Source organism: Acanthopagrus latus, chromosome 5 (genome assembly GCF_904848185.1).
Source record: "Acanthopagrus latus isolate v.2019 chromosome 5, fAcaLat1.1, whole genome shotgun sequence".
In the NCBI taxonomy this organism is placed as follows: domain Eukaryota; kingdom Metazoa; phylum Chordata; class Actinopteri; order Spariformes; family Sparidae; genus Acanthopagrus; species Acanthopagrus latus.
Genome location: NC_051043.1, coordinates 12,084,376 through 12,111,199, shown reverse-complemented (window position 1 = coordinate 12,111,199; position 26,824 = coordinate 12,084,376). Strand labels below are relative to the sequence as shown.

Below are 26,824 nucleotides of genomic sequence, written 5' to 3'. Positions count from 1 at the left end.
ATTGAGTAAAATTTGTCAGAAAGCAACAAAGAGACATCATAAATCATGAGCTGAAATTGTAGGAAGAGTAGAAGATGATTAGCAAATAATAAATTGGAGTAGGACAAATATTTGTTTCCAAAACTCCATGCATCACTGTGTTGGCCATTCTACTTTCTCAAAAAAAGACTTACAGTTTTTTTTTTTTTTCTATCATAAAATGTCTCCTTTTGAACAGGATCTCACAGGGTTATTTCACCAGAGAATGTCTGGAGTTTTTTCATTCCCTCAGCCTGAGCAGCACAACAGCAACACCAGTCAAGCTTCCATCGATTGCACAGCCTTGCCAGGTGTCAACAGAAGAAGCCACATGCTTCATGTGGTCGACAGTCCCGGCTGTGGAAAGAGGCTCATAGTTGCATCTGATCTCAGTGTACTCAGCTGCGGCACAGCCTCTGAAACCTCACAAAAGGAGAAATGCTGTGTGTGTTTGCAACTGGTGTTTGTGTGGGTAGGAATTACTGAGATTTTCAAGAGTAGACCACCATTCACCGACCTGTGTGGGCTCATTGATTTTCAGTCACACAGATATATGTAAAACCATTGTAAACCACATGGAAATATGGTGGTTTAACGTTAAATACATTATTGATCACATTTCCTTGAAGTGCAATTCATTTTATTGCATGCAGGTGGTTGCTTGGCTAAGAGCTGAACATCGAAGCTCATTTACTTTTATTTACCACAACTCACGATTAAAAGCAACACAAATAGAAAGGCCATACATGGACACAATGCACCGTTTGCCTTTGCCTACATCCAACATCTCTGTTATATATAAGTATAATACAGTATGTCCCACTAGATGACCTCCAAATGCTGACAATACTTGTCTAGCTGACAGGTTGGGGGAATTTTAACTTTGAGCATCAGGTCAGTCATGAACCAACAGATTGAGAGTGGGATGCACTCCAGCTCCAGCTGTTTGGTTACAAAAAACCAACAGATGGGCCCCACAGTCTAGGGAAAAAGTTCTGGTCCAGCTGGATCGCTGGGAGATTTTATTTATTTTTCTTAATTTCAGCCCAAAACATCCAAATGATTAATTTTGCTTGCATTTTGTGCATATAGGCTGAGGATCAGAGTTTGTTTAATATCAATAAATTGGGAATTAGATTTTATCACAAGGGCAGATCAGTGAATGAGTCAATGCCAGGATGTTTTCATGCTGCTGAAAAAATAAGTTTTCTGATGTTGGCTTATTTTTGTAGATTTTAAGTCGCACTCCATTCACAAACCTGCTTCTTCACTGTCATGATGATGATCTATCTATCTATCTATCTATCTATCTATCTATCTATCTATCTATCTATCTATCTACAGTATCTATCTATCTATCCCGCATTCAACATTTGCAGGCCACGTGGCATACTGTCGGGCATTTCTATTGGCCAATTCATATTAAACGAGTTCCGGTCGCTTTCATGCCCTTAGAAACAAGTTAGTTCCTCCGAACGATACATTTCCACAATTAATATTGACATTTTTTAACAATGTGCTTCGTTTTTCGCAGCACACTACATTTATAAACAAGACTTTATCCGGGATAGTGCTTTCTGAAGTTGTTTAAATGCGTGTCGTTTACGAGCGTTGCCGACGTATCGCGGAGGGATCGTCACACGGCCGCTGGCTCTGGCGTGGAGCGTAATTTGAAACACTCTCGAGCTCGCTTTAATCGCACGAATTGTATATTGAGAAAACGTATTGAGAAATTAGTGGACTTTTTTTTATGACGCATTAGCTTATATGTGTTTTATTTAGACAGCCTCATTTACCTTAAATTTAGATGGTAAGTATTTAACTCGCTGTCAGTCCATTATCTTGAACACTGCTGTTCGCTAACGTCCCGTGTGAATAGCGCTCTATGAGTCAGAAGTAGCTAACTAGCTACTGTTAGCGTTCAACAACAACAAATAGCTTTTTTTTGTTTTTGTTTTTTTTTTTAGCTACTCGGCGATTCTGTTCTTGTAAACCCAACCATTCTGTGCATCATTATTTCTGTAATCGCATCCAGCATGAAGCACATACAGCAAGTTAACGTTATCCTAACTTCGTGCAGTTTGTTTCATGTTAGCAGGGATGTTTAGCTTGCTATATTAGCATCCTGTCAATATCTGGGAAACACTAGTGTACGCTTTGTAACCGTCTGGAGTTTGGCATGAAATGTTCATCCGAAGTGCCGAATTCATATCATTATTCGCTGTCATGGCCTGCGAGCGTATTACTGACCACCCCCCTGTTGTCATCCATCTTTCCTCCAGTAACGACTGCTGGTACATGTTCTTGTGGTTCAGCTGCTCTAAGATGTGTTCATGTTTTCTATACAGATGGCTACCGTGGAGAGGAAGACTAGAAGTACTGAGGGAGGTCAGAAGGAGAAACTGTTGGCCCCCTCAGAAGAAGACTCTCCATCTGTTGTAAATGACACTTCATCTCAGCTGAACTTCTCTGAGCTCACACCATGTCAGTTTGGCATCTCTGTCCAGAGTTTTACCCCAGCATCACTGTCAAAAAGCAAAGGTGAGAAGACTGATCCTTTTTTTATGGTAACTTGCTGCCACTTCATTTACATAGCCTTACTGGGGCTTGTGGGTTTGTTTATAAACTGTACAATATGAACAATCCAGAAAGAAATTAGTTACTGAAGGCACTTTCTCTCCATCTTGCTCAAGAAAAGTCTCGTCTGGCACAATTAAAAGCAAGGCGGAGGTCCAACGTTGGTGTCCGGGGCTCCCCAGAGACAAACTCCCTCATCTGCTTCATGGCACGACAGAGGATGAAGACTCCACCAACTTTTCAAACTCCAGAGGTGAGATGCTCATCAGAACCCTTTTGTCACTGGTCAAAAAAACAATAATAACATCTGGTTTGTGTCCCTAATGTGAATAGGTACAATCTGCATTCACTCTTGCATGAAAAATGATTTTGTTGTAGTTATGGATGTTATGGATATGCTCCAGCTCCAATTAGTGGTGATAGAAACAATACCTGCGTGGACACCCTTTTTTTGGCCCTTGTCAGGCACAATGCTATGACTTGTGTTGAAGTTTAGAACACTGGTTTGTAAAAATTTTTACCTTTCTGATTTTAAGGGAAACAATTTTCCCTTTGTCTCTGTTTTGTGCAAGCCCAAACAAAGTTCAGTTGATGTGGAGTTTGAACAGGAGACTGAAATTAAAGATATTTTAAAAACTACTTTTGGTAGGTGTTTTCGTATCCTGCCAGTGGCCTCACTTGTACTGCGGATGTGCAACTCTTTGCAACTTCTGTCATCAGCTCCAGAAAAATTATGTGCCTGATTGAGGAATTTACTGATTAATACTTTTGAAAACATGTTAAACTTCTTCTGGGTGCATTCTGTTGGTTATCTGATCTGCTGCTTCCCCGTGTCTGACACGTTCATGATGATAGGTGAGACACAGAAAGAAAAAGAAAACGGAAGGGCAAACTAGTCTCCCAACAATGTGAAAAGAATCAAATTCCTCTTTTTTGTGGATTTACCCACATTTATAAAAACCTGCATATACATGCAAATTTTGGAGCAAAAGTGGTACTTGAGAAAGACTTGCACCCCTGTTACCTCATATTGGACTGTGAGCCACTGTTTTACACTCTGGAAACTCTGTGTGATTGTAAACGTTCTGTTTTTCTTTATCAGTTGCATGCAAGGATTGTCACTGCCACAACTACATATAGTTGTACTGTATTGCAGTGTTTCACATCTGCTGTCCATATTCATTTACTTCACCAGATTATATTGAATGAGCTGTGCTCAGGTTAGCTCATTGGTTCTCACACCAGATTCACTCACATTACTTTCAAGAGAAAGTAATGAACAACATTTTAAACATAATTTATTTTACTTTTAACAGAAATGAAAATGGTCATTTGTGTCTTGTAATCAGAAGTCTTTCTAAATAATATCTTGTGGAACAACACATTATTTTCAGCAAAATTATCATTGATATCCTCCTAAACTGAGGGTAAACAGTCTATAGGATTTGTTTAATGCCTACAACTAGTGCTGCGTGATATGGACAAAATTTTATAGCTTGATATATCTAATTTTATGTCCCGTTAATGATATATATTTTCGAGTCACTAGTAACAGCTTGTTGGATGCATGTTGCCGTTGTCTGGTTGGTGTCTGACTTTTTAAACCAAAGCCAAACGATGGAATTGTGGTTCCCCCTTTTCGGCACCAAATCTTCTCAGGGTTCTGCTTCTGTATCCGTGTCTGATGTAACGTTACTAGTAACGTTATTTTTGTCTTCCATTGCGCTCTCCTCTGTCTCTGTCATGCTTCTTTGCCTCTGTTTACTTCTGAGCGACTAGTGCCGTAAACGAGTCCTTGTGGCTGATGAAAAAATGCTACCACAAAGCAGTAGCGTTGCTGCAGTTACTTTCGCCTTCATACAATGGACTTGTTTTGAACTCAAAATTTGTATATCCAACGGTCATTCTGACAATGAGTTGTACTGTACAGAGCGTATTAAATCACAACCGTAGTGTACCTTAACGTCAGTGTAGCAACAGTGCTAATCAAGTAGCCTACACGTTAAAATTACGATATAATCAACAGAGGGTTATATCCTATGGTAGACATTTTTATATTGCACTACAATATATATCATAACATTGCACAGCTCTACATACAACACACTTGCTTTTGTCCATATACAGACCTTACAAACAGCACTGATCAGTTGTACGCAGCCATTACCAGCCTAGGAAGCACCTCAAGGCAGTGTTAATATCAACAAGAGCTTTATGCATCAATCTTACTTTAATGCTGCAAATAAACAAAGCAGAACAGAAAATAATAAGGCTCCCACTGTGACAGTGAAAGTTGAATGACAGAATGACTTCTGGCAAATGCTGTTGAGTAAAGCAATATTATGTATGAGGATTGCTGTTGTGCTGAAAATTTCAGCTTGGCAGCTTGCCACATGCGACAGCATGTAGCAGAAACTCAACAGGAAAACAGACATTATAAACCCATCATCAAAACCATGCAAAGTAGAGCTTAACCAATACATTTACTGCTAGTTGCACATTTGTTTTGCTGCTTAAAATATCCTGACTAGTTTAAAACAGCCTTTGTATTGGTGGAGAAATCGGTTCAGTTTAATTACAAGTTTATAATATAGTCATTGTGGAAGTAAAAATATTACAGTTAATCATTAAATGTTCCACAACTCAAGGCACTGGTCGGGTATTGGTAAACAGAATGACCACCCACTCAATGTTCATTTGTCACAGTGAAACTTCATTCAAAGCAGAGCTCCACCAAAAAGCCTGCAATCGTTGGATGTGTGTGGCGAACTATTTCTTTTTTAGCTGAAGCCGACAACGGGACAAAATAAATGTTAAGAGAGACATAGTGGAGTTCCTATTTTCGTTTTGACAGGTATATTAAATTCTGTAGTCTACCTCTTACATGACCTGGCAAGTGACATTATTCCAAAATGCATAAGAATAACTCCCCCAACATGGTTAGAAAATACTACCTCTTGAGCCAGCTGCACAACGAGAAAATGTCAAAGCATGATCAGAATAGCCTCACCTGACAAGACAACAGAGTGGGTCAAGTGGGGGAAAAAGGCTTCAATTTGCTAAGGAGCATATAGAGTGGCCTCTGGAGCAATGGACAAATTCTAGATGTTTGAGACCAGATTTACCCTGTTCCAGTGTGATGGCAGCATCAGAGCAAGAAGAAAGGATGAAGTGATGAACCAGTCATGCCTAGTGCTACAGAACAAGCCTGTGGGGGCAGTGTTATGATCTGGGTTTGCTTTAGTTGGTCAGGTTTAGGTTCAGCAATTGTATGTGCCCAAAAAAATCAAGTCAGCTCACTACCCGAATATACTGAATGACCAGGTTTTTCCATCGATGGATTTTTTCTTCTGTGATGACATGACAGTGCCACGATTCATCAGGCTCAAATTGCGAAAGAGTGGTTCAGCGAGCATGAGACATCATTTTCACACATGGATTGGCCACCACAGTCCAGACCTTAACTCCATTGAGAATCTTTGGGATGTGCTGAAGAAGACTTTATGTAGTGGCCCGACTCTCCCATCATAAATACAAGATCTTGGCCAAACATTAATGCACCTCTGGACAGACATAACTGTTGTGACATTGCATAAACTGATCAAAATGATGCCAAGGCAAATAAGTGCAGTAATCAAAGAAAAAGGCGGTCCAACAATATATTAGAGTGTATGACTTCATCTTTTTGTTTTTTGTTTTGTTTTTTTAGGCCAGGCAGTGTATAACACTGCATTACTGCTTTTCATAACATTATAAAGTACCAGCTCACAGAGAACTCGTTAGTAATACCTCACCCAATATTTAATTATCAAAGACTCACCATGCAGGCCTGAAAAGTTGTTATCAAAAGTTATTAACAGAAAACATGTTGGTCACTGTGTACTCTAATATAGCAAGTCTCCATTGGCAGAGTCTGCAAATGAATTGTATATGTTGGTAAAATTATGCATAATTAGAACTTTTGAGCATATAAGGGACCAAAGGAAAGTGCTCTTTGTTGCAGAAGTGGTTTAAGAAGTTCCACTGGACTTCCATTGGTGATTTTACTATTAAGGGGTAGGGCTGGGCATTAAATTGGTTAAACTGATTAATTTAAATTTTTTGTTTGGTTTTGGAGGATCTTAAAAAATAAAATGAATTTTCTCTTTTACTTGCCCCGCCGCCACTCCCCATGGGCTCTGGTAGTTCATAGTAGGTTCTGCTCTCTCCCCGCATTTATTTTCCACAGAGACACAAATGCAATATGGCAACAAGCCAAGAGTTCATTCCTAAAAAGACACTGTCTCGTTAGTAGTTTGGTTTTGTAGCGTCAGACCTCGAACAAACCACGGTCTGCTGCAAAGTTTGTTCAAAGGCTGTTGCAACTAAAGGCAGCGGGCCAACCCATTTATTTCAGCATCTCAAACAGACACATCTATCAGAGTGGGACACTTATTGTTCACTACTAAAAGACCGCGGCAGCCCACAGATACCCGCTAAAAAGCAGCCAACATTAGCGGAATTATTTAATCGTTGTGTCCCGTATGAGAAGAAAGGGTCCCGGTGGACAGCTTTTTCGGATGCAGTTACGTTGCATATCGCTAAATATGTGGCATACAGTGGAAAAGCCAGATGTTCATCCACATGCTGAACATTTTTGACCCCAGGTTTGTGCTACAAAGCCACAACGGGGAATGTCTCAAGCCAGAGGAAGCAGACAGGCTCATCTTCCTGGCCAAAAATTTGGAGAAAAAAAAAAGAGAAACACACCTCATGTGTACCAATGTGGAAACTGATCTGTTTTTATAATAGCAAGCAATCTGACATTACATATATTTTTACAAAAGCATTTTATCAAAGAGGGACACATTATTTTAAAAGGATGCACTTTTATTTCAATTGAGTTTGAGTTTGCACTGTTGCACAATGGCAGGGCAAATTTGTTTAAAATAAAAGCATTAAAATAAATGCAATTCTTTTAATAATTTCTCATTTGAAGTTTGTTTTTCAGAATGGAAAAAAAAATTATTAAAATCGCAAATTGAGTTTGGTGTGAAAAAATTGGAGATTGAATTTTTAGGCCATATCGCCCAGCCCTACCTAAGGGGTAAATTCATGGTCAAATTCTGCTTGAAAGAAAGCTTTCTACTACCCTTGTGTGAATGGTAATGACAGAATATTTCCCTGCTTGAGACTTACCATGACTTGCCTGTTAGATGATGCACAGCTCAGAAAACATAATCTGTGTGTGTGTGTGTGTGTGTGTGTGTGTGTGTGTGTGTGTGTGTGTGTGTGTGTGTGTGTGTGTGTGTGTGTGTGTGTGTGACAAATGTGCTGCCTCTCAGTAATACCACTTCAGTAATTTCAGAAGTCTATGAGCTGTCATGCCGCATCACTGAGCAGATATGTTTGTTTTTTTGCCATCTCAACTCTCAGCTTGTCAGAAGTAGCCCCTTCCTTCCCCGGGTGGCCTCCACACTGAAGCAGAAGATGGCCTCCTTCCAGAACCTGATGGATGTGGAAGAGAGTGAGGTCTGTGATCCGATGCCAAGGCAGGACCACAACACTGGAGGATGCATCAAGACAAGAGATTATCTGTCTGGTGAGGCTGCCTCATTGCCACAGGATTAATAGTTTGATTTCTCAATAAGGTTCTATGCCAGTAGGATTTCTTTTTGATGTCTGGGGGCACTGTTCAAAAGTAATGGATTAATGCACAGTATAAACCCGATGCTGACATCATCTGACCCAACAGCACTAATTTCTTCTCAGTTTGGTCAGCTTCTTAAGTTGGCGAGTTTTGCAGATGTTTTTTTGCTGATGTGAGACTTTATCTCCAGTTTTGATCAAGCTGTTTTTCCAAGTGGCATTTTTTATATTTGTCTAATTTCGTATTTTTTGTATTTTTTTGTATTTCACTGATATGTCCCCGAGTCCCATTTGTTGTTGTATGTTTATCAGATGGGTACAGCTGTGATGGAGGGAAGGAGAACCACCCACCACTGATGACACCGACACCCACACCCTGCAAGAGGAGGCGCCTAGGCCCCCTAGAACCCTGCCAGTTGGAGATTAGAAAGACCAGCGCTCCTATCCTCCACCTCAGATTGGAGCAGGAGGTAAACCCACTCTGTCATGTACTTACTTGACTGCCGTTAATAATTTAAGTAAAAGCTTTTACCTCTCGGTTCTTCGTTTCCATTGAATATGCTGATTATTTTTAACTCCTCTCTGAATGAGAGATCTTGGTGCTGCACAGCATCCTAAAAGAGGAAAACAAGCACTTTCAAGTTAGCCAAGTTTGATTTAAGTGCTAGGTATTAAGCTTTATTTATTTATCACTGCATCTTTTGGTTTTTGAACTTGAGGTCTCTCCTGGTATCAAGTTAAGTGCAATATTAAGTTTTATGTATTTTGTGTCATTCTAAGCTCTAAAACAGCAGTTTGGCAAATCTGTATTTTTTTGTATCCACAGTAGTAGTGTTGTAGCAGCGATGCTGTGAACAGACTGAAAGCAGTTTGAATTCATCATTTCCACAGGAGGACAGAGAACCAGTGACACAGGCTGTGACAGAAGGACCGCTGCCATTCACTGAGGCTGTGGAAGAGGCTCAAGCTGTGCTTATATCCCCACTCCCTCATGTTGATCTTGAACTCAAAGCCTGTTCGCCTGCTAAGAACCAACAGGTTAGGTCTAAATCCAGACTGCAACACACACACACATGCACACAGAAGTTAGGAATGAATCATAGAGAAACTGATGACATTTTTAGTGATGCTTCAATGACACAAGGCTTCCCACTGGGTAATGCCATTTGAGTAACTGAATGTCAAAAAAAATCCATCTAAAATCTGGTGCACAATTGACAGCATGACATGATTCAGAATGAATTCATGCAGAAATGTTAAAACTGTAGAAGTAAAGTGAAAGGATGTAACACTTAGTAACTAGGCACATAATGTCCTGAATAAAATATGTAATGGCCTTTGTCCGCGGGTCATGTTAGAACACTTTGGTAGCTGCATGGTGCCGATCAGTAATGTTATATGCTTCGACTGTAGCCACACAGCAGGTGATAACAAAGCAGAATTTGATATTGTTGTGCTGGTTTTTCACTCTAAAATACTCAGCATGTCTGATCACACAGAGCACTGGAGAGAACACACCATTTTAAGAAATGTTACAATGTCTGTGTTCAGTATTTTCTATTGTTTGGGCTACTTGCCTTTGTTTTTACTTCTGTCAAAGTTATACCAGCCACAGTTTTCTGATCTGTGTTCCTAGGGCTATATCAAAGCTATATAAATGGAGATATTTTATGTGCTAAGCTACTTCTAACCAAACGTTATCTGTCCCTGCCTCACATTTAAATCAATCCTTTTATTGACTAACAGCTGTTAGAAATAAGAAATGTAGTCTTGTCACTTAGGTCAATGCTTACTGTTGCTGTTCAAAATAATTGTTGTTTAAATGTTGCAAGACAAGAAATGTAAAGAACATCTACTTTGAGCTGATACGATGAATTGATTAAAATCATTTCACACTCCAAATTCTTCTAGATTCTGTGTACAAAAATTGAAGCTTGTATCAGATACATTTCAGTAACATTCACTTTTACTCAACAACCTGCGCTGTGAAGCTCCTTGAACCACAGTCCAACAGAACAGGAGCTCTCATATATTCTCTCTCAGCAGGACTGTGTCTTTGAACTCCAAAGCCCCAGCAAACCACCACCTGATGCTTCTGCAGCGGCTTCACCAGCTCGGCCCACATCCTCCTTCCGCATCCCCTCTCTGCCTTCTCTGCTGGAGATGAAGCCCACAGGTAAACACACAGTGCTCTCTGCGGCCATGCAAGAGTAACTGGTCTTTTATCTTGGTTTAGCCCTGCCTTTGAGGCTTGGTGTATGTACTAAGCTTGATGCAGTTGATCCAGGCTACGTACCAGGAGAGTGTCTGGGTTGATTTTTAGAAAGGAAATTGATATTAACTAACATGTTTTGAGTATTCTGCATTGAAAAACATGGTGTGTTTTTGCTAGAAGGGGAGTGTAAATGGTTTACGTGAAATGCTAGTATTAATATCAAATAACATACCAAAATTGGACAACAGTTGTGCACTATATGTTGCAGTTTTACCACATATTAATGAACGTCAAGAACCATGTAAACAATCTAAGATTATAGCAGAGTAGCCCTACTTTCTGCCTCTTCATACAGTGTGTAATTGGGGCAACAAAAGGTCAGTGCTTTTATTTATGCATTCAAGGTTTTACTATTTTCGCAGGAGAGGATGACTCCACAGAGACATCCAAGGTCAAGAACAAGAAAAAGAGTGTGCGCTTCGGCACTCCGCTCTCTCCCGAGTTCTTTGATAAGAACCTGCCCCCCAGCACCCCGTTACAGAAGGGGGGCACGCCGGCCCGAGCACCCACACCAGGTGGCAGCTTAAAGCTGCGCTCATTGCTAAAGACACCGCAGAGGAGTGAATCCCAAACACCACAATCCCAGCCAGACCTCAACAGTCCCACTGCGTTTGGTGCCTCACCTACACTTGCAATGCCTCGCAACCGCAGGATGCACTCTGTGGGTGATGACAGTGAGGAGGAGGATGGAAAGGTAGACAAGATGGCAGATAATGTTTCTGTGATGTTAGCATGTTGTTCATACAGGGCTTTAGCTGTCTGTTTTGTTTTGCTTGTGGTCAGTATTTTTTCTCTTACTTGTAAATTATAGCAAGGGAAAAATTCAGAGGCATTGTGTTAATATTATTTACAAAAAAACATGATATGACCCACCATCTGTTCTCCTTTATTTTCTGTTCATAGATTGTTTTCCCTTCAGTGGAGGATATTGACTGTGCTGTGACATGTGATACAGGTTGGTTATTACAGTTTATTTACATTGAGAGTAACAAGTTACTGTCGTTGGGAGAGTAGGAGAGAGAGAGAGTCTGTTTGTATGATGACAGCTCTTTCCGTTTGTTGCATTTTCAGAAAGCACATGGGACGCCGAGCCATTGAATTTAAACACTGCTTTCCAGGAAGAGTCTCTTTCTCAGAGTTTGACAGGTGAACTGCTGTCATACGTCTCTATTTTCTCCTTTCATTGTCACTTAACTTTATGTCTTTGCCTCTCATGTTCACTGCTGTCTCCTGACATGTACTATTGGGTCAAGCTATAAGACAAAACAGAAAGGGTGTTTCAGTCTGGTGTGTGTGTGTCTCCACTCATTTTAGATCCCTTAAGAAACTAAGCTAGTTGCCATTCTACTACAGTATAGATACAATATTGGGGAGGTCAAATTGATAAACATGTTAAAAGAGTGTGCAGGTATCTAAGATATTACACGGTCTTAATCATTTGGATTCAGCAGTACCATAGTGTAGTGAAATTTAATCTCTCTTCTTTACCATTTACCATGCTACCCTACATTACTATTTTCAGCTTTACATCTAACTCCAACCATTTCCTCAGAGTCTGACACTAAACCCAGCATAACCTCCCAGATGGATCCCTGGAATGAGCTGACATCTGGGCCAGAGCAGGAAAAGAAATTTGAAGATCCAGCCCAAACTAGAAACCAAAGAAAAAAGGTGTGTCTGCATTTTTCAGTAATTCCCATAATGTGAAATTTCCAGTTCAGACACCTAAAACTTTTGAAATCTCCTCAATAGCGGCCAGGACCAGAGCTTGAATCCAGCAGCGAGGCTCCAGCTCGCTCCGGCAGTCGAAAGAGAAAGGTCTGCTATTACCACAAACTGCTTTCAGCTTGATCTCACTTGTACAAATCTCCATTAACCAGTCGAGATTGTCTCTTTTATAATTTAGGGGTCATAACATGCTCCCATCTAATCTACTGTTTAATTCCACTGGATCTGAACTTAATCACATCAGAGTATATCCACTTTATGTGTGTGAGAGAGTGTGGCAGAGAGACGGTGTATATAACCTATCCTCACGCCAACTCTGTGTTTCCCCCAGCAGCCAGAGGAGAGCGAACCTGTGAAGAGGTCGACACGCTCTGCTGCCAAGTCGGCCTCAGGGAAGATAAAGGTGAGCTGGCTGAGTCGACTCGTTTGATTTCTCTTTAAACCACTTCAGTGAAGTAACTGCAGACATGGAGCTTATAGCTGCACACTGTAACTACCACTTATTTTGGCTGAAAGCTCTTGATGCACAGTATGTTTATATGCCACCACAGATTTATCATCCTCAATACAGGATTATAAATAATGGGAATTCCATTATAAATTCAATTAATACATAATGTGGTGCTAAGTTGTGTGTGAGTGGGAAACTGGCACTGCTGTCACAGATGACGGTACAAAGCACTTAACCAAGTAAAAAAAGCAAAATATCTTTCAGCCTTGTCTATCAAGTCATGGTTTTTGTTGCTATTGTCAACAAATCTTCACTGAAAGACCAAAACCAACAACTAATTAATCCCAACAATGTTGACTTCCCTACCCTGTCTGTTGCTCTGAGCCTTTTCTCCCTACTTGCAGTTTGTATCTTGAAAAATAAACGCTAAATATGAACTTTTATTTTTAGAAAAAATAATTTAAATTCAAGTATTGTGGTTTCAATTAACATGAACTCTGACAAAGTCATTTCTCATTGTCAAAATTATTAATTATTATTATTAATTATAATTAAATATATATTAATTAATTAATTAATTAATTAATTAATTAATTAATTATACCCAAAACACCCGCTTTCTCCTCCAGTAATTATGAATGTATTTCTGCCATAGACAGTGTGTGTTTGACAGGTAAAGCCAAAAAACTGACAGTCAGAAACCACAAACGTAGCATCATTTTGAGGAGCTACCAGTCATTGCATCTTTATGCACCACCTTTGCTTTAGGTAAACAATGAACTATTAGATGGATTGATGTCAGTGTCTGATTTGTTACGCTAGCGAGTCAGTCCAGCAGCAGCATGATGTATGTGGAATCAACTCAAAATAAGCTACAGTATCCATGTTCATCATAATGTAGGAACATGTCACACCATGTACATCAGTGTGGCTCACTGATGCATTTGAATAGTCTCTTAGATAACAATGGAGCTGTCTGGCATCTATTTTTTTCTTTTTTTAGTGTTTTCATTACATTTGTTGATAATGAGAGAAATATAGAATATCACCAGCCTGATCCCTTTAAAGCCATTCAGACAAGATTAATTAATAAAAGGGATAATCCAGAGTAATACAGCTGATGAGTCACAAGAGCTCTGCTTCTCTCTAACTGCACTGCACACATTGTTCTGGATGGAAGTTTATCCAGGGCTGCAGTACAGCAGGTTCTGTGTCGTTGGCAAAACATTCCCCTGTGCATCAAACAAGTTGTTTAAAGGCAGTCTGCAGTCTGGATAGCTGTAGCTCTTCCTTACTGTAGCTCATACTGCAATAGTTTATTTACTGTGCTTGTAGTATTTGAGTTTTCTCAACAGTTTAGAAGATGTAGTCAAATTAGGTAAGCCAAATAACCTTTGGTTCTATGATTTCATGCTGCAGGATGTGGGCTGATGAAATGTAATTAAATCATTGAGTAAATACTCCACTGATCACTGTACAGCACAAGGTGTCACTCAAGTGGGACCTTAGTTATCAGACGTTAAAACAAAATTGAATTAATTCCACCTCAAACATGAAACGGTACATGTCAGACAGTTTATCTTGATGCATAATACATTTGATCACTGTTAGCGAGGGGGACTAAGTGACATTTTCTCCAGTAGTGTGTCCAATGTAAAATTATCTGAGCTCCTTTAGAGAAGATGCTTTAAATATAAACTGTATGATTTAAGTTTGTGATAACTGTGCTGTATTAACAGTTTGTTTTCCATAGTAAATGTTATTAAGTAATCCCACTTGTGACCTAGAGCTCGAACAATGAGCCACAAACAACGTTTCACCTAAAGGTCCTGAGGATGATATCAAAAGAGTGTGTTAGAATCAATCGACATGTAGAAGAAATAATCACTGTGCACCATCTGTTTTTTTTGTTTGTGTTTGTTTTTGTTCCAGCTAACAACAAAACTCAGTCAACACTGAAACATCTGTATAAATCATTTGTAATGATGCAGATTTCTCTCCACAGATGACCTCCACAGTAAGACGTCAGTGGAGTAAGGATGTAGACCGCTCCCTGTACAGCTCTCGAGCGTATGCCTCAAAGAACCCCACCTTGAGTCCCATCACAGAGAGGTTGTCCTTGATCAGCCAGTCTCCAGCAACACAGCAGACTCCCTTCTCCAGCCACACAGGTAAAACATACAGGCAATTACCAACATTATCTTATAGTAATGGTTAATTATGGGTTTGCTTCTGTGATAGTGAGTCGGGGGGGTGAGGGGGGCCATGTAAGCCCTGATTCCTGAAAAGTTCAAACTTGATTAGTTCACCACTGTTATGTACTCATTTTTCCCGACAGCCCCAAATCATGAGAACCACTTGAACCCTGAGGTAACCAACGACAGTCAAGCAGCAGCTGAACCCACTTTGATAGATGCCTTAAACCCTTCAGAAGATTCCGTCACATCTCCTAACTGGAGTAAAGATGGCACTGCAGGCATCAGCAGGAGGCTATCTGGCCCGAGGCTCAAAGGGAGAGGACTGAAGAAGAGGAAGGTCAGTGTTGCTGAACTGCAGACTGGTGGAGTGATGGAGGAGCATTGTGAAGACCAAACCTCTACAAGCCTGGAGGTATCCAGCGAAACCCTGCTGACCCTCGCTGTACCTCATCAGGCAGGGGCTGACACTGAACTTAATGTCCAGACTTCTGCAGCTACACACTGCACAGACTCAGAGGGAAAATTTGAATGTGATGGCAGTGCTGATGCCCACTCCTTAGACTGCCCTCCTTCAGGTGAGGAGACCGACAATGCAGAGCCAGCCCAGGGAAAAACCAACAAGAGGAGTTCTGCAAACAGCTCACATCTACAGGAGCAGGGGAACCAGGCAGAGGAGCACCAAACGAGCCATGAGGTGGGGGAGAGGCCTGCAGCTGTCCAGCAGGAAAACACCAACAGGTCAAGCTCTGATGGTGAAGATGAGGAGGGAGCTGCCAGTTTAGACCTTGCCCCCTGGCAGGCTGACTTTAATTTTGAAGATGTGTTCAAACCTGTGGCCACTAGAGGTCAGCGCTCGGTACGGCGTAGCCTGAGGAACCAGAGCACTGCAGAGCACGGTGCAGGTCTCGCCTGGCTGCCTTGGAGCTCCCCGGAGTCCAGTAAAGAGGCCCGCAGGAGGACCAGAGGGAGACGACTCAGCGCTGCTCCTCCTGTCCAACCTTCGCTCCCTGAGGAGACACTAGATGAGGCCTCATGAGACTTTTAAATGAATGAACTAAGGTGAAAGGGCGATATCTGATACATCCATTCCATCCTCATACAGACCTGCCCTGTTTTATTGAAATTAAACAGAGACTTTACAAAGAACAGCTTGATTGTTTTTATAAGAGCTAAACTGTCGATGCTTCTGCTCCCTGTGAATTATTAGAGCTGACCGGTAATTTGTAGCCGGTTTCCCTCCACTAACCAAAGCCAGTCAATACGCTGAGAGCCAAATCATCTCTGCTGACCACCTCTTGATCAATATCCAACCACTCAGCTGGTAATCACAGTGCATCCTCAGTCTCACTCTCCAAAGTCACTGGATCGTGCATCTCCCAGTCAATATCCACTCTTTATGGATAGATGAACAGGGCCATACTGCATTCACCATCTGTCAGGCAAGGCTGAGGCGGGTGAATAGTAATTGAGGGAGAAAATGTGACTTAGAAAATGTGAAGTCTAATTAATAGACTCAACCAATTCTGTTTATTTATGGTTGTTGGAATGGTTTTGTTTTTAATTTTGGGTCTTTTTTTTCCCCCCAGAATGAAATTTCTGGAAGTGGTTGCTGTCTTATTATTATCTGAACTTTTAATGGATGATTTCAACATACTGTCAATGATTAATAGTAATAGCCTGATTGAAACTGTCTTACATCGCATCAAATTTAATAATAAGTAATGTGTTCTCTACGAGTTCCCTGAAATGTCCAAATGTACCCTGCTAGACTCCAATTCTGATTAAATGCTTTGGTTGCATGTAAAGACACCTCATTAGATCAAATTGTGTTCATTTAACCACATGATTTAGACTCATTTGCAAGGAATTCATCCAGATAATAAAACTGCCACTGTCTCTGCAAATGTGATGTTCCAGCTGTGTGGTCAGTTCACTTCCAAGTGCAGCTGCTTTCCCTTTTTCATAAACCAGGACCCTTTGCCATAACTGAATGCATCGCTGCGATAAATTACCATTCTGGTCTACACTTTGAACACAGCCAAATGTGTGGAAGTAAATTGACCTCTAACCTCAGATTCCACCACTAACAGATTCAAATCAGCTGCTCTTTACAGGCTCCATTCATCTGTCAGAGAGGACCGGATGGAGAAGTTACAAATTGAGTTTCAAATTCAGTTCACATAGGAATATTGGCTCCCAGAATGATGCATGACTGTAATCTATCCATCACTGGGTAATTGACTCCCTCTTTTTACATCAAGTCAGAGTCACTTGGCTGAAGGACACCAGAGGTTTCTTGGTCTGAGCGCGTGCCAAGGACTCTTCAGTATTCCCACTAGAAGACAAATGGATAGAATCATATAGCTGCTAATGCAGGTCTGGACGAGCACTGTGGGGCTCCTGTGCCATCTAGTGGAGCAGCTGAGGAGCTGCAGTCACCAGTTACTCATCTGTCAACTTGATCAAGTGTGAGGAGATGAGAGCAGTCACAGGAACTGATGTTATCATCAGCACAGGAAATAATGTGGTAGACGCACATTCGTTAATGTCAAAAGGGGGTTTTGTTGGGTGCCGCTGCAGAACAAGAATCACTTCTGTCTCCTGTGTGCCTGTGTGTTTTTACTCAAAGCGTCATGTGCTCATGTTATGACCATTTCAAAACTTGTAACTGGGAGCATCTTTGTGATTAGGCTGTTTTTATTGTGTGAGCGCACAGCCAAACTGCTGCTCCTCTGTGCCAGAGGATGTGGGGTGTGTTTTGTGTCAGGGAGAGAGCGGGAGAGTGTGTGTGTGTGAGGGGTGTGAAGCCGAAGCCCCCGTCCCTGGCAGACGGGCATAGTGAAGACGGCTTAACACAAGAACAATGGGGTCCTTTGACCAAAAGGACGCCCCCAAGACATGTGGCCTCCCTGTCACCGTGGCAACCCCCCATGGGACAGGGAGCGGGCTGACAGCTGGAGAGGACTTACAAAAAAATGGAGTCCATTTCTTTCCACTGAAGCTCTCCTGCTCTACATCTTTTCTCTCCTCTTCTGCTCGAGAGCCTTATGAATGTGGGTTACATCTCATTTTACAGCTTCATGTGTTTGACCTTATGAGCCCAACTCCAGCCCGACCAACTCTTCCAGACAAAAAAAAAAAAAACAGAGTTGGAGGGACCACAGTAAATCAAGTCTCTATGGGCCCTTGCTGCTGTCAGTAGAGAGCATTGATCTCATTGACAAATACGGGCTTGAGCCACAAGATTTCACACTCACTGTACACTTGATTTTACGCCTCATTTTAAAACGGATGAGCACTTTCTGTACAGACACAAAGAGGCATAATCAGTTATTTGTACTCCCAGATTTAGAGACTTTGGTGTTTCAATTAGTTAATTAGTGGCTGAATGGCATTAAGTTGTCCCGCTGCCTCGGTCCTTTTTCTGCTCTCGGTGCTGCGAGCCCCCTATTATTGATGCACAGAGGCGCGCTCTCTAAGCCCTGCACATTTCTCCTACGGAGCTAAAGACAGCAGGAGGAGAGCGACAAACAAAGGCAGGACAACAACAAGAGACCCTCTAGCTACTCTCAGTTTGGTTTTCTGTCGCAGTGTGTGTGCGCGCTACAGCTGCGGCCGGCTCAGTCCTGCTTCAAGCAGCTGCCTACAGGTGCAGCACCCAGACCTCAGACAGCAAGGTGTTCAGTGGGGTTTTTTTGTGTGTGTGTTTAGTTGAAAAGTGCTACGCAGTTAATTGGGGACGTCCATCATGTATGCAGCAGGCACATCCACCCTGTCAATGCAGCTGCTGTACTGGAACCACTTTAGCCATTAATCATTTTGTATTGGACAAGAGCCTGACTACGTCTCATCACAAGCAGTCGTGTGAATATCGGATCGGTTTTCTAGCACTATAAAGTATATATCTAAACTCCAGGCTTTAGTTTTTTCATGTATTTTAATACCCAATGTGCAGGATTTTGGAGGATCTATTGGCAGAGATGGAGTCAGATATTTATAAGTGTGTTTTCATTAGTGTTTAATCACCTGCAGCTAAGAATCGTGTTTTCGTCCTCTTCCTCGTGCTCCACCATGTGTCTACAGTAAAACTGGCTTAAGAAGATGGCCCTTTGCACTTTCAACAGCCACTGTAGGGAAGAATGACATGAGGGGTGTTGAGTTAGTTGCAATCTGTAACCTTACCACTAGATGCCACTAACAGCCGAGCTACGGAACATCTTGTTCTGTGTTCCGGAGCTCATGTATGTACGTGAAAGCGCGGCTCGCCCGTGTCATGCCAGCCTGCAGCAGCGCGTCATCTAGAGATTCAGAGTCTTGCCTGTTTTTCTGTGTCATGCAAAAGTGTATCTGAAAAGGATCTGTGGACGGTCGTGTCGACATCACACCAGTCGCCTTCACTGCTCTTTCAGTGTCTGTGTCTGTAGAATGTCACAGACGTGAAAAGAATACACACAATGGGTGATGGGCACTACTTTTGCGGTGCACTCTCTTTTTCTTTCTCCTGGTCTTCCTCTCCCTCTTCATTCATCATCTTCTTCATTGATCATGTCAAAGGCAAACTCCATGTAGAAAGATTGAAGGCACAGCAGTGACATAGTTGTCACACACGCTCAGGACACGTGGCCTTACCATAAGTCCTACACACTGGACCATTTGAATGATTACGCTTTCAAATCAATCTTATTTATACAGCCCAAAATCACAATCACATTGCCTCAGTGGGCGTTACACTTTGTACAGTGAACGCCACCCTCTGTTATTGGACCCGCGATTCTAGGATTGATGCAATCAAGACCATAGAGTCGATCTATATTTACAGCTTCATCTGCATTTTTATTGGTCTCCAGTACATAAAAGCCTCCAGTGTCTCCAGAGGGACCTTCTTGAAGGCTGATTAACTAATGTCATTTCAGTCGTTGGCAGTTTGGTCTAAAGACAACAAAAATTTGGCATTTGGAGTCAGAGGTGAGTTTTAGCAGACCTCTCTAGCCCACTCATCTAGGCTGAAAGCTAACATAACGCATCCGAACCGCAGTCCTATAGCATTGTGGGTAATGTAAGTATCTGATTCTGACAAGGAATAAGAACACACCGGTTCAGCTGCATCGGTCAGTTTTGATCCTTTGTTTTCCTCCTTTAAGTCGGTCATGTAGCTGAATGAATTTGCTCTGATAAAAGCAAACTGCTCAGATTAAAAGAAAAACCCAACAAGTGTCCTGGGGTAACGCGTTGTTCCGTACGGAGCCTGCAGAACAGCTTCGGTGGTATTTGTCAGACCAAAGATTATTCGAATCCGCGGAGCTCTACTGGAGGAACAAACACCGTCTCCTCCAAAAGATTCTCCTGCGTTTGTATCAGGTGACAATCCTTGAGAAATGTCTTTATTGTGCTATAAATAAGCAAAGTGCTCTGGGAGTGTGAGCAACTTCAAGTTGGTTTACCGTGTCTGCAGGAGCTTTTATAAAGTGCCGTCAGGCCTGTCACTGTCTGCAGGTTTCTGCTTTATCTGGGAACACATGCAGAGTGAGGCCAGAGGAGGAAACAAGGAGACAACTGGTAACATCCTGTTTGTGTCAGGAAGCCCGATGATTTATGGTAAACAGGACTTTTTTTCTCACACGGGCACTAACAGCATTGTTGGTATTCCGCTGTAACAGCGGAGCAGATGAATGAGGCCGTCAGTCACTATCACGACAGTCTCAACTGTTCATAAAATGATGTGCAACATGTAAATGCCACGTGAATAACTGGACAATGATGTGCATTTTAAAGGGGCATTATGTAGTTTTGGAAGAAAGAAATTCAAACTCAGTAGTGATGGTTGCGATGTTAAAGAGGTAACAACACAAACTCAGATGTTTATTTTTTGAATAGGTGAATAAACAAGCTGCTTTCAGAGGAAAATAAGGCCCCCAGAACACTGTGTGAAGCTAGAAAGATGGCAGGGTCCGCCACATGAAGGAAAACAGTATGAAACGGTGTTGTCCTTTAAGGTTGATTTATTCAGTTTATTCAGCCATGAAAATAAAACAGAGTTTGTTTATTTAGGTTGTTCAGACATAAAAAATAAATAAATAAATAAAAAATCAATCAATGAAGCTCTTTCTCTTCTGATTGTCGACGCCGCCACCACATCCTGTAGAAGCCCCCGTTTCCGCCTGTTACAGATAGAAAAGATGAGAATAAAATGTTTGAATTGTTTCCATAATTATGAGATAAAAAGTCAAAATTATCTTTATCTTATCTTTTAATCCCATATAACCATGGGAATATATATGTCTTTTGATAAAGGCAAAACTTTTTTCTTGAACAGTGGGCTTCCTAACATCCTCGTCCTCTGAGTGTGTGGTGGTCAGGTTCGGTTCTTTGGGAAAACGTGTTTCTTTCAGCTTATTTTTATTAATAACAATTTCAATTTCAAAAAATCTTTATTTGTGATCACTATAATCTCTGTTAGTGATGCGTTACTGTAATGAACCCCAGCGGATCTATTATTTTAAAGCTCAGGTCCCTCTGGCTCCCACAAGTTTAGTCATACTGAGAAAATGGACGGAGATTTGATAAATGTTTAATGTCCGTGTTGGAGGAAGCTTGGACTTTATCCAAAAGGTTCGGTGGTGCCTCCAAGAAGATGATTTTACTCTTCGGTGGAAGCACAACAGCAGATGTTTCACTAAAAAAAAAAAAAAATCTGCTTTGCTGCCTAAAATCTTGAATGCATACTGGAAAAAAATCCCCCATGTCTCTCTTTTTCTAACACTAACAAATATCCATAAAATCAACAGCCTGCTTTTGAGCCATTCAACATCATAATCGCAGACAGCTTAATGAGAAGGAGTTATTATTTCATGTCTTGTGTTTCCAGTCGACAGCATGAGACTTTTTAAAGACGCATAAACACTTAACAATTCAAACTTGGGATATTGAATGGTGTATTACAGGGTGTAGACCAAAACATGAAAATCTCTGAGGCTTGATTGTTTGAGATATTTACCCGAAAACCTGTTAAAAGAATGTATTTTGCTACAAAAAATCAACTCGGCTGGAAAAAGTCATGAATACATGATGAGAAAATCTCTTTTGTTTCTGTGTTTCTTAAACAAAACACACATAAAATCAAGAAAACCTACTTTTTTAGCTATTTAACACCATGACTGCAGGCACTGCAATGATAAGTAATTATGATTAAATGCCTTATTCTGCCAGTTCATCGCATCATTTCTCTTAAAAACAAGCAGCTGCCTGTTCACACGGGTCAGACTTTATATTTTGTATCCACAATTTTACAATCGATCATGATCCATTTTGTATCCACGGAGACACATGGAAACTGCACCAATCCTCCTTCCTCACATCAAGGACGTCCTGCTGCGTCTGAATCTGCTCTGTTGATATGATTTTCCTCCACGTCCCAGAAACACGCGTTCCCTCTGGACGTGGATGTGGGCTGCGTGTTGTGCAACAGTGTGGTGGACCGCTGACCTGTCCGGGGTGCCTTCCAGGCTGTGGCATGCTGGGAAGAGTTTCAGGCCCCCTGCCTGTATTTTGTAGAAGCAGAAAAGAGCAAAGCGCATCACACTGCAGGCCCGAATTCTAAACGCTCAATGATATCACAACCCAGGCCGTCTGATGCGTACTAGTTCTGGGCGGAGGAGTCAACTGAGCCAACATCATTGACATTTCTTCCTCTGGAGAAAGGAGGCAGCCTGCCATGGCAACTGGAAGACGAGAGCTATGGCTGTTTCTTGAAGAAATCCCTGAAGAGAAGCTCTATCTTCAACTCTGTGTTCGGCTGTGTGAGCATCCAGCTGAAGGGCACTGAAGGCAGTTACTACTTGTTCTGCAAAGGGCCCTCAGAGATTCAGCTAAAGAAGTGCTATAAACTCAGCTCTGGGAAGGAGAAAATGTGTCAGACCACCAAAGGCCAGGTTTTTGTATAATATACATCACGGTACATGGAATAAATGGTAGCAAAAACACATGATACGAAACCGTCACTCTGAATATATACAGTACACAAACTGTATATATGCTAATTGATTGTACAGACAAAGAGTTCTGCATGGATGCCACATTTTTGTAGGCCAATCCAAAAGTTAGCATCGCCCTGCTTGTCTATGAGACATGGATGTTGGATTAATTTTGTTCACAGATGAACATGACTTGTAGCTAAATGAAACCAGGGGCGGACTAGTGAGTAGAAGTAGAAGTAGTAGTCTCATTTGGCCACTTGATAGCGATCGCCTTCTCGAGAGACATGTTTACACTTTATAATTAAAACGTGGGGTATTAACTGACAGATTTAAAGTCATGGAACAAATCATTAAATATCTTAACCTTGTGTAACCCTTACCACAGATCTTACTGCAGGCATCGTCTTCGAAAACACATTTTTAAGGAAAAACATTCACACGCAAACTTATCTCCAAATTTTAGGATTCACCCTTGCAGCACTCAATTATGCTGAAGGTTTTCCGCTGTGCTAGCAGACAGGAAATGTTGGTCTGCACATATTGATCAGAGGTCTTAGATTGATTACCATGACATTTTGTACAGACACTCTGCAGAATTCCCAGAGGATGAATCCTGATGACTTTGGTGATCGCGCAACGAGGTCGACAATCATCGCTCTCGTCAAATAATGAAGCTCTGGGCTTCCCAACTTGTCAAAAACTGACACTTTGGGAGTGTGAGGACAGGTCGGCTGAGTCAGCATTTGATGAGTTGAGAATGTGACTCAGAAAATCTACTTTCCTCACAAATGGCACCTTTAAAGAGACAGGAGCTAAAACACAACAGAGAGCTGCAGCCGTGGACAGTATGAAGTTACCAATGTGTTTTTTCAGCATTAAAGCATGTAAACCTATTCAAGTAGTGGCCCAAAATAAAACTGAATATGAAAATGAGCATAGTGTGTCTTCTTTAATCTGCCACACATCTGTAGTTTAGTGTAGACAGCAGAGTGTCAGCTCAGTAGCTTTCACAGAAGATATTATAATGAAGAACAGAAACTTTCATGAAGTATGAAGTTGGTTTCAAGACATATTTTTACACACTGTGGCATGGAATGATGTTTTTTATGGACAGATTCCTTATAATAATAAATAATCAGAACGCAGAGTGCTTGACAAAAACAACCAGAGTCAGTATTCTACTGAGTACACTCAAGGTATTGTGAATTTCCAACATCCATGGACACATTTCGGCAGCATCCAGGATTTTGTGATTAAAAGCCAGTCATGGTTCAAGCATGACTGTGTAACTATTTGCTCTGAACTCAGAGTTTTCTGTGTATTAATCTACCCACTGAAGCCCTCACAGAGCCGGAGGTGACCTGATCAAGATCTGCGGAGGCTGGCTGACTGCTCTGTGAGAAATGGGCCAGGCTGACATGTGTCAGCCGTGATAAATGAGCAGGTGTTTGGCTCGGTGTTAAGTAAATGGAGTCATTATTGATGACCTCAGAGCTCCCAGTGTGTTGCCAGTTATCAGTGATGGCTTCCAGGCCCCCGCTGCAGTAAAAGGGGATGTTGTGATTCTGCGGGTCAGAGGAGAACTCATGGCCTCGGGGCCAGGCTGCAGCGTCTGCCACGGTGGGGTTAAGTTGAGATACTTGGACTGATGACCTCTATTCCTAAAGTCAGAGGGAAGTTCAGTGGCACTGACGCTCTGTGGTCTCCTCTGTGTGGCCTGTGTGTTACTCGCTCCCTTCATGATCCTCACAGCTCAAAGTTGCATTTAAGATTTTATGTAACTTTTTTCCTAAATATACACACAATATGAAAATGTTATGAATATTATTGACAGCTAGAAATAATGTGCATTTCTGTTGGGGTAAAACATAATGTGCAGCTTTGGCTGCTGAGTTTGTCACTTCCTGCCACATCAAGAGAGAAAACATTGTCTTCTTACCACCACCACTTCCTCTTGTGATTTGTTCTTTTAGTGTGATCGTTTCTGGTGTGTATGTTTATAGATGCATACATACATACATTACATGTGCATGTATAATGAAATAAGATGTACACAGTATGTGATATATAGTCTGTTATATGTGTGTTATTCTATTTCATTATTCAATTAATTGTGTTATTCACACATTTGTTTTTCATAGGTTCCCTCTTATGTACATAGGCACTATGGCCAACTACTATTGGTGGAAGTTATTGAATCACTCTGCTGATTCAACTCAATTAAACTGGATGAGGTGTTTTTTTCCAAAGCAAATGCACTTCAATACGTAAATGAGTGCAGTGGGACATTCTGACTGTCCCCAGTTCAGTAATACATTCAGTCTTTTGTTTAAACCGTCGCATTCAGCTCAGTACAAGCACTGTTTTTAAGGTTAATCACTTAGTAGCTAATTCTTTGCGATAGTTATCTCATCACGATTGTTTCTCTGACTTACACAGAAAAATGCACAGTATGTAATTTCTGCCACTAGGGGTCTCCCTGTCATATCCAAATAAAAGACGACGTAGCGTGGGATCGTGAGAATTGCTTAACGACCACCATTGCTCATGAAGCTCTATCTGGAATATATGTTCACAGATGAGGTAATATAAAATGATAGTCATTTGATTTATTTAGTAACATCATCGCGTGATGCACTGGGGCCCAAAAATATTTATTTTCCCATAAGCTTACATTGTGAAAGAAGTGTAGATAAAACTTTTGGAGCATCACAACCCCCCGGAATGACTCGTTTTGTTGTCATAACTGCAGTCATTCAGTCCAATAAAGTATGGAAAGTCTAGAAGAGCTGCACGATTTAATTATTCTATCCCCGTTCAAGTTAGCCAGGCGCTAAACAGCAAGTTAACCAGCTCGGTCAGCTGAAGTCTCCAGTGTGTACGCTCTATGGGCTAAACAGCACAGAAGATCCAGGTATTGTCATAGGTGGGAAGTTGAGCTTTTTTGGCATCAAATCGCCACTGAGCAGACATTAATGATCGGGGCTCAACCTTCAACACTGTGTCCAGATTTATTGTCATCATGACGTCAAAATGTGAAATTCTTGATTATCTTATCGGTATCAGCCATGAGAAGCAGGAAATTATCGTTTATGTTATCGGCGGGGAGAAAAAAAAATCCATATTATGTGTGTTGCTAGGTTGTCTGATTACCTATGTTAAAGTGGCTTAGGGTTAGTGTTACAGCTGGATTACACATGTCTAAGGCCGACTGAACAAGGCAAATAATCATCAGTATGAATAAAAATCAATTATTTATCCCTCTTTAAGATTTGTTGTCAGCCAATACAGAGTTTGAAATGTATTCATCATAATAAAAGGCGTAACCCTCCACTACATCCCAGTATCTGTCTGTTTCCGGGCAGGAAACGTGTGTGTGTGTGTGTGTGTGTATGTGTGTGTGTGTGTGTGTGTGTGTGTGTGTGTGGAAACCCTGGATGGATGAGCCATGATATCATCATCTCTCTCCGCAGCAGCTTCTGTTGTCTCTCTCCATATGAAAAACACAGCGAGCCCTCTGTCACTGTCACCTGGGCTAGATACTGTTATCCTATAGGACTGAAGGTATTTATCACCTTCACTGTGATACGGATGCGTGTCGCTTTGTTACACGTCTCTCGGGATTATCTGCGATTTTAATTTACATCAATGTGATTACATAACACGCTCCATCTGTTGCATTTTGCTGGCGCAGGGGGGAGACAAACATGCATATCTTCACACAGACAAGAATTTAATTATTCAATTAGGGACCATATTGAATGAATAACTGATTCACCACAGTTTACATAATAACAACACAGATCATTACTGCCTCCGTAATGCAATTTAGGGCGACCGTGGAGGGCTCATCATTCATGGGAATGTACACTTTTTTTGCCCCCATTACCATGCCGTAATCTTATAGTGGCATCGTTAATATAAATGACGGCGAACTGAATGGCTCTTAATATATATTGCATGGCTCATATTGATG

At 41.3% G+C, this 26,824-nt stretch overlaps 1 protein-coding gene across 3 annotated transcripts; it reads left to right on the top strand.

Annotated features, from left to right (window-relative positions):
* Positions 1–1,480: 1,480 nt before the first annotated feature.
* cdca2 (cell division cycle associated 2) lies at positions 1,481–16,784 on the top strand. 3 transcript variants are annotated; one of them, XM_037098993.1, is made up of 15 exons: positions 1,481–1,828; positions 2,367–2,559; positions 2,712–2,848; positions 8,011–8,176; positions 8,536–8,693; positions 9,115–9,261; positions 10,267–10,399; positions 10,861–11,192; positions 11,402–11,453; positions 11,570–11,644; positions 12,051–12,169; positions 12,251–12,316; positions 12,561–12,629; positions 14,683–14,848; positions 15,016–16,784. In XM_037098993.1, the coding sequence occupies exons 1-15, from the start codon at positions 1,826–1,828 to the stop codon at positions 15,909–15,911; spliced, it is 2,712 nt and encodes a 903-aa protein (XP_036954888.1). In that variant the 5' UTR covers positions 1,481–1,825; the 3' UTR covers positions 15,912–16,784. The 3 variants fall into 3 exon arrangements, with proteins under 3 accessions (XP_036954888.1, XP_036954886.1, XP_036954887.1); XM_037098991.1 differs by having other exon boundaries at positions 1,482–1,828; positions 12,558–12,629; XM_037098992.1 differs by having other exon boundaries at positions 1,485–1,828; positions 10,270–10,399; positions 12,558–12,629.
* Positions 16,785–26,824: the final 10,040 nt, after the last annotated feature.